Raw genomic sequence first — 8,932 nt, forward strand, 5'->3', positions numbered from 1 at the left:
ATGCGTGTTTTCATTTTAAATGAAGATATTTGCAATAATAATAAATGCAAATAAATATCAGTAAATAGTAAATTAAGGTTTTTTCCTATAATTAATTTATAGAGAATATTATTATAATACATTGATTAAAAATAACATAATCTTGTGTGTGTTTGTGTTAGAATATTTTTTAATAATCGCAGGATATTCTTATTATATTTTCATCCTTAAAAAAACCGCAATTCAGCAGTTAATATACTTTTCACAATTTGTGTAACTCGTGATTCCCTAATAGGAAAGATGTACCTAGATCATCCCGTCCCATTGAGACCCGCGCAATGCAAACAGGTGTCCTGGCGACAGGAGGGCGGTTCTATCAGGATCGCATCCCTCGCGAACAGTTTCTCATGCAAGGTATAAACGCATAAGCGACCTGTCCACCTCCATACATCCTTGATCCGGAAATATGCTTCGCGTTTGAGGCAATTACGGGCATTAGCGTGGGTGCCGCTGTGGCTTTAATTTGACTCGCAACCGTCTCGCTTCGGCGCTTTTGAACTTCCGAAATATAATTATACGCGACGCTCCCTTTATTTCGATAATAATTTTCTTCCTCTTTATTGTGTAATAGCAGCGTCCGGATGTGCATTTGACATGCAAAGTAAAACATATGTTAAAAACTAATATAGGTGTACATATATATATATATATATATATATATATATAAGCAAATTTAAATATTAAAAGATAAGTATATTATAATTATTTGTATATCTAAATATCATATACAATTACGTTGTATTTCAAAAATGTTTTTTTAGAATCAATAAAGATAATAATTTATTATCTTTATTAATTGTGTAATGATATTCGGACAATAATTATAACATATCTTTTAATATTTAGATTTGTATTTATATATATATATATATATATATATATGTTTTTAAATAATTTTTAATTGTTTAGAGCAATTTATAACTATGTAATATTACTTAATTTATTAATAACTTAATTTATTAATTAAATTAATTTTTAAATAAATATTGAACAAAGCTTTTTTAGAAAAAAAATAAAATATTTATTATAAATAAGGAAATTTTGATGTATAAATAAATTATTCATTTAAATTAAATTTAACATATTTCGGAATCTTCAGATATAATAAAAGAATGGGTGTGAAAGATAGCTTTTGACTTTCGCTTGGAGATGATAGCCGTGACTCGAACTTTGTCTGAGAAGGCTGACGCACCATCTACGTCACCTTTATGTGTCAGGGCTGGATTAAATAATACAGCATTTTGAAACGTTATCAAAAATTTAGATTTTAAACTTAAAATTTAGATTTTAAACTGATAACACTAAAACATTATATCAGACTAGCTACGTTCTTCCCTTATAGAAATTTAATACTAATACTGACCAATTAATACTAATACTGACCAATTAATCAATTATTTTTAGTATTAAAAGTACTTTTAATAATACTTTTTAGTACTCAAAATAAGATTAATTGGCCAATACTAGTATTAAATTTTTACAAGGATTTAATCTATTTTTAAACGGAAGAAATACTACTTAATTTTAATCATACTACACTTAATTATTTCTATCTAAATTTAATAAATAACATTAATTTATAGATTGAATTTCTTCACACATCGATTACATTTTTTTTCCAAAGAAACTGTGGGATATTTAAATATTTAAAGCTATCAGATTCTGTAACATTATAAAATTGTTAAAATTAGTAATAACATTTACGAAAATTTAATCAAATTTTGATGTGAATCATTATTTTATTTTAATGTAATTTTTACGAAATTTAATTAAATGATTAACACACAAAAATATTCGATTCTTCAACTTAAGTTTTTATTTTATCGGAAGAAATTTCAACTCATCCACCCCTGGTATTCACAATGCAGAAGCTCAGATCGTGTTACGTCATCGCTTCCATTGTTACGTAGTGTTACATCGTCATAACCATCGTCATAATCATTTATGCACTATGTTCCTCTTCGTGACGTCGCGAAGATGAGATGCTTCGCATGCCAGGATCGCATGATTTTCCAGGAGCGCCTCCGATTTTCTATCTTTATCGCGTAAAGAGATCTATATTATCCATATAATATAACTCTTTCATTTTTTTTTTATTAAAATTTAGTTTACTGATCTTTGATAAATTTAGAGTACACTCTCTCTTGAGGAGAAATAATTAAAGTGCGATTTAAAATATAATGAAAAAAGGTATGGAATATTGAATTCTAAATAAGATTTCAATGCGAAGAAAATAGACCATTTTCAAATTTGATTATAATGAATATAGAGAGAAAAGAAAATTGAAAAAAATTACATAACGATTGGAGAACTGAACTGTGTTTTATACATTACAAACTGAAATATTATTTGTTATTTTTGTTTGCACATAAAAATAATTTGGAGGTCATTAAATGAAAGAATATTTAGGCTCTGGTGCTCGTATGTCATCGAAGATGCTTAGGTCGGGTTCGTCGTCAGGATCAAATTCTATGTCCATTGGATCGATCGTAGGAGGTGGATAGGGAATCCTGGGTTTCGCAGACGGTGCTGGACGCATCAGACACGCTTCCAGTCTTTCCTTCACGCACTTTCTTTCACCTGTCGCATTTATTATGGACGCAGTTTCCCCCGCGTATTGCAATATGGCATCTATATTTTCTTTGTATTCCTGAAGCTACATTTTGCAAGTAACAGCAAAAATAATTATAATAATAAATCGAGTAAGATATATAAAATACTTTATGTCTACAAAATAAATAAAATTAAAAATGCAGTTTAATTGTTAACAGAAAAGATTTGTAATTTATCATTTTTATCATTCACGTTTCTCCAACTATAGATAATAAAACAAAGTACTTATTTAAACTTTAAATAAGAAAATTTTTTAAGACATAATACGGTAGTTACATCTTGTTCGATGATGTCTTTATAATTATTGAAATGAACATCTAATTTATAGTCAGGATCTGTCACCGAAGATTCGCACGAGAACTCATGCTCACTGGTAAAGTTGCATTCATGATTTAAAAGTCTTTTTCTGCACGTTTGTATGTCTATTTCGAGGACGATGACTCTGAACATAATTTCAAAAATCGTAATTATTATAGGATTTCTGGAATTGTTTCTTATAAGATTTACCTATTGGGTGGTGTAGATATCATATCTAGGAGCTTGAACTCCTCCACAGTTTTAGGATAACTTGTCAAAATCCATCCTCTCTTGAGACAATCAGATTCGAGTACATACCGCTGGAAATAATGACAATGCAAAAACGATGCCAAATCAATTTAATATTTCTTAGCGAACTATAATCACACCTCAATAATTTGTACTCGCGCTTCTGATTTTATTTTTTGTGCACATCTGTGATCGCACATTCGCAGCATTTCACCTAAAGCCGTCTCTCGCAAACATGCTTCTTCCAAGATATTATTGAAATCAACTGTAAAAGTATATAATATATTTTTGTTCGAAATATTATTATTATTAAGAACAAACTTGTCTAACTAAAGATTAATATATTGACAAAAATGATTGTAAAATATAATATTAGAGATGAGTAATAAATCTTCCTAATAAAATATGTGTATAATTTTTAGAAAAAATATTAAGATGTTACTAAGTAATTACATATATCTGTATATTATACCATGAACGAGATTAAATCTCTCAGATACATGTTTTGCCAAAGAACGATGACCTGATCCTCGAGGACCTATAAAAACAATGCGAAAGAGTGATGGAGCTCCATAGTGTTTTTTAATTTTCATTAATGTCGCGCATTTTCTGCCCAGCTCTTGAATCGTCTTAGTACCAGCTTCAACCTCCTAAAGAGAATTTTTTTAATGATTTCGTAACAAGCTAACAACATTTAACATAGATTCAATCAACGAATATTTATAATAATTCTAGAATAAAAATTTATTTTGCTAAAATATACATATATTATATAGAATATTAATATATGAATAGCATATATATTAATTTAATAATTATTATAATTTAATAATTATTATAAACGAATATAAGGTCAAAGATTGATAACTAACAATTAAAAGATTAGCATAAGCGTCACGTAGACCTCGAAGTCTTCTCTTATAATCGCTTCTTATATCTTCTACAAATAAACATTTAGAAAAAAATGAATTAAATGGCGTTAAAATTCTATATCATAAAGATTAATATGTTACTCTTTCAATATCTGCAAATTTAAATAGATTCTTATAACTTAATTTTTGTTTGACCTTTATATATTTTAATATATTTTTTTATTTTATAATTATGTTAATATATAAAATATGAAAAAAAATATTAATATAATATCATTAATCTAAGAATGTTATAATTTATTTACAGAATAAACGTGTTTTGCAAAGATGGAGATGGATATGAAGGGACTTAAAAGGAGACATTATATATAATAATATTATTCATTCAGTAAGTATACTTTTTTCTCGAGTCTTATCTTCTACACTGGATGATATAATTTGTATCACGTGTGTTGGTATTATGCCGACATACTGCATTGCACGTGCTTCCTTTTTATTTCTTGGTATATCTATACAGCAGATTATTTATTTACGTAAAAGAGAAAAAAGAAAATTAGTTGCCCTTTTCTTGTAATATTAGTTATAATACTTATATTATATATTGCAATAATATTGCAGTTTTCCATAATAATCCAAGGTTCACTTTATTAAACACAATAATTAAATTTACGTAAACAAAATTACCAACTAATATCCATCCAGATTCATGAAGTATTCCTGATATTAACAGTTTCTTCATTCTGTCTGCGATCTCATTAGCATCATAGCAGTGACACATGTTCTAAAATATAATACACGTATTTATGTATAACAAACGTTTAGTGTACAACCAAAAATAAGGAATTCATGCAACTTTTTAGTCTGTCAAACATCTTATGAGAAGTAAATAACTTGATAATATCATACTTCAATAGGAGATGAAGCATAAAGATCTTCTAAGGTAACAGGACAAATCCCAGTTTCCTTTTGAAGAATTTTTGCAAGAGTCATTTTATCTGTACCAACAGAGAAGAAAATCTGTTTTATTCATTTTATAAATAATATGTAGATACAAATATTGAAAATCTTCTTAAAACAAAAATTTTTAAATTTTCTTAAAACAAAAAGTTTATCGCATTTTATGAATGTAATTATTACTAAATACTAAAGATATAGAAAATAATGAAGATATATTAAGAGAAAATATTTTGATATTTGTAACTATAATTACATATTATCATAATTGTAATTATTATTACTGCTTTGTAACTATAATTATAAGATGTAATTATAGCCAAATATCATAAATTTTTCTCTTAATACAGACTTTCATGTTATATTTAAGAACATATCCTTACAATTAGTTATTAATGTTGACTATACTATAATGTATTACCGAAACTCGGAGGAGCTATAAGAATAACTCTAGGAATATCTCGTTTTCGTATAATGTGCTGGACACTTTGTTTTATAAATACTATTGGGTCATCTGGCTGCTGGATCAATAATTGCGTCACTAATTCCTATGAATTTTTTTATATTATAATATAATGCAATAAATAATATGATTTATTAAAATGAGATACATTCTAATATAATCTAAAATACATATTATACAAAATGCAACACAATATAACAAATAATCAAATCGATAAAAAATATTTAAATGGAGTAAGATGACCTTATTTTATTACATAAAAGAATTCATATAATCTGTGTTTTTCCATGTATGGTACGAAATCCGGCGGAATAGTTAATAATTGTCTTGTCGCTTCTTCAAAATTGCTCATATTTTATGAATTTTATGGTTAATTAATAATAAGGTGTTAACATATATTTGATATATTTAATTAAATTCAAGCTATACGCGACTTTCAGTTTTCGAGTTTTTCGCTTTTTTTATTCATATACAGAGCATGTTGGAATACAGAGTAATGCAAATTGATACATCATATTCAGAGACAAATTATAATTTTCGAAGTAATAATTAAAATGCGAAAACAACAGTTTCAGATATAAAGTAAATTGAGATTAATAGACGATTTCGAATTGTAATCTATTATTTTTGAGAAACGCAAAATAATAAGAATTAAAATTGTATGTATTTTTTATAAAAATCAGATAACCATATACAGGGTTGGCCATATTCGACGGAAAGATGTTTTTTTTTTCAATCATGGGAAAGAGATGTTAGATCGAGTAACGACGTTTCCCATGATTGAAAAAAAAAACATCTTTCCGTCGAATATGGCCAACCCTGTATTTACTACAATATATAATATGTTAAAGTATATATATGCACGTAAAGTATATATGGAAATAAATAAAATATAATTTTTTGAAAATCTATGTGCGATTCAATGTTAAAATTAAAATTTGCTATATTTATTAAAATTTACTAATAACTTAATATTAGTATTTACATTACATTAAAACATATTTACATTAAAACTCGTTATTTTGCCACATACTATCTTCTTTATTAATATCATTTTATATATTATATACACATATGTATTAGGTGTTGGAATTAATTCGTAGCGTTTTTTAATGAAAGAATGTTATTTATTTCACATGAGCATTAAAAAATACATTAATGAAAGTACTTCCCATCACTTGTAAAACGCTACGAATTAATTCCAACACCTAATATATAAAAAAATACAATATGTGTGTCATAGTTCTTTGCGTAAAATTGTTATATTCCAAAGATTTTCTAGATTTTTGTTGTATGATTTTGCTAGCCTTTTTTTGCAAATTGTTAGTTATTATTTTTGTAATATTGTTTTAGAATGTAATAGAACGGAATAAAACCAAATAACGCAAGACAGAACAAATCGAAAACCATGGATATGTTACCTACCGTGGAAATTATCTGTGGCTACATAATTCAATGTTTTGTATACATGGAGGCGCCACTAAACTGGATTCCATCTTCTTCAAGCTTCAAATCGCTCAAACTTGGCAGTTGATACTGGATTGTTTTTTAGAAAGATACTTAATCGAAATCTCTCGAGATAAAGCAGTTTGGATTGCGCATTTTAGCTTATATTTAGTATTTTGAGAACAATAGATCTCTCTTAAACTATCACAAAGCTTACTTCTAAAGTGATATTCGTATGATCTGTTCAGAATGAGTAAGAATATATTGTACTTGTTCGAAGTGAAAATCGATGTGTATTATTTTCCATTTTTTAATGAAACTATTCATGTTCAAAATTTTATATCTAAGAAAAGAAACAGAAGGAAGTTCAGAGAAAAATGTATATCTATGTGTATAATATCTTTCTTCTATTTCTAAATTGCGGAGTAGCATTAGTTGTCATAACCTAATATTCTGTATAGTGAATAAGGATTGATATGTGTTTATTAGGTAGAAAAAGAGGATTTCAAAGCAGTCGTAATATGAGAGAGAGTAGCGAAGATATGTTTTTATCCCAAGACTATCCTGGCCCGAGCAGCCAAACTAGCCAGGTATCGTCACAACGTATTAGAAGTTCAATCATCAAGGATTCACAGATCATGAGTTCGCAAGATATGGAAACACAAAAAGAAATGCAACTAATCAGTAGTATAATAAGATACCTTTTCATGGCAGATCGCAACAAGCTACCTATACAGAAATCACACATTATTAAACATGTACTAGATGGAAATGGCAAAGTATTTCGTTCTATTATAGAGAATGTAAATATACAATTATCTGAGGTATGTTTGTTTACTTTATGAATACTAACTATTCTTAAAATGATAATGTTCATGTATTTACTTAATTGCTCTTACAAACCATTTAAAAAATAGAATTGTATTTATAAGATTAAAAATTTCACATAAATTATGATATTTGAAAGGTATTTGGATACAGCTTAGTAGAAGTTGAAGGTAATAAATATATATTAGTAAATAAAATAGAAAATAATCTTCCACATCTCACCTTCAACGATAATCATAAGCTGGTGTTATTGTATCTTGTACTTGTTCATATTTTTATGTATGGTGAATCATGCAAAGAAGGTAATTATTGCTTTTTGATAATTTACATGTTATCTAATACATATCTGATATATTGATTTGTGATATAAATAATATATTGAATTTTTATGAGAAAATATTTAATAAGCTATAATATTGAAAATAAGTGAAGTATTTTTACAGAAATATTGTGGGATTTTCTTCAAAATCTGGGTATTATAACTGATGATAATTTTCAACATGAATACTTTGGCGACATCAAACAATTAGTGACAATAGTAAAAATCAATACCAACTATTACAATTTATATAATCATTATAGTTGATTTTTAAATGATATTTATTCATATATAGGATTTTATAAATCAGAGATATCTTGAGAAAGTAATAATAAATAAGAATGATCCAACGGATTTTGAGTTTACGTGGGGTTCTCGTGCGAAAAATGAGCTCACTTATCGTTCCGCTTTGCAATTTGTAGCAGATGTAAGTACAAAAATATGTAATATATTTAATAATAAAGAGATGATAATGAAATGATCAACATATATGTATTAAATATATATTTTTATTAATATTATATATAATTAATATATACATTATTTAAACAGTTCTTATGGTTCATTATTTTTTTTTTATTTTTATATTTTTTAAAATTTAAAGAAATTTTAATATTCGATAGAATTTTTTCTGTTCTATAATATTATAAACAGAATACAATCGCAAATGTAATACTATATGTTTATGAATAACAAATATTTGAATTGCAGATATATGATTGTCCTATAAAGAAATGGAAATTGCAATATAAAGCTGTACAGGATCAGGATGAAGAAAAAAACGTGAGAGGAAAAACATAATTTATCTACGTTTTCGACATATTATAAAAAAGAAAGAAGAAAAAACTCAAA

At 26.6% G+C, this 8,932-nt stretch overlaps 2 protein-coding genes across 3 annotated transcripts in view; one reads left to right on the top strand and one right to left on the bottom strand.

Moving 5' to 3' along the window:
• LOC105149095 (non-structural maintenance of chromosomes element 3 homolog) overlaps window positions 1-8,886 on the top strand; it is a 28,919-nt gene extending 20,033 nt beyond the window's left edge. For both annotated transcript variants that reach the window (XM_087410046.1, XM_087410047.1), the window contains exons 2-8: window positions 4,378-4,458; window positions 6,841-7,186; window positions 7,423-7,757; window positions 7,901-8,063; window positions 8,205-8,299; window positions 8,376-8,507; window positions 8,792-8,886. In XM_087410046.1, coding sequence (XP_087266172.1) covers window positions 7,183-7,186; window positions 7,423-7,757; window positions 7,901-8,063; window positions 8,205-8,299; window positions 8,376-8,507; window positions 8,792-8,881 — 819 coding nt within the window. In that variant the 5' untranslated portion in view covers window positions 4,378-4,458; window positions 6,841-7,182 and the 3' untranslated portion in view covers window positions 8,882-8,886. The remainder of the gene's footprint in view (window positions 1-4,377; window positions 4,459-6,840; window positions 7,187-7,422; window positions 7,758-7,900; window positions 8,064-8,204; window positions 8,300-8,375; window positions 8,508-8,791) is intronic.
• On the bottom strand, window positions 974-6,176 carry LOC105149096 (adenylate kinase 8). Its single transcript, XM_087410050.1, has 11 exons — window positions 5,744-6,176; window positions 5,446-5,572; window positions 4,977-5,065; window positions 4,755-4,851; window positions 4,469-4,579; window positions 4,071-4,138; window positions 3,671-3,848; window positions 3,339-3,463; window positions 3,160-3,269; window positions 2,929-3,094; window positions 974-2,695 (listed from the first exon to the last, which is right to left on the bottom strand). Exons 1-11 carry the CDS (start codon window positions 5,837-5,839, stop codon window positions 2,429-2,431), a joined length of 1,434 nt encoding a protein of 477 aa, XP_087266176.1. The 5' UTR covers window positions 5,840-6,176; the 3' UTR covers window positions 974-2,428.
• Window positions 8,887-8,932: the final 46 nt, after the last annotated feature.

The sequence above is a fragment of the Acromyrmex echinatior genome, chromosome 9 (assembly GCF_024713525.1).
Source record: "Acromyrmex echinatior isolate Ae372 chromosome 9, ASM2471352v2, whole genome shotgun sequence".
Classification (NCBI taxonomy): Eukaryota; Metazoa; Arthropoda; class Insecta; order Hymenoptera; family Formicidae; genus Acromyrmex; species Acromyrmex echinatior.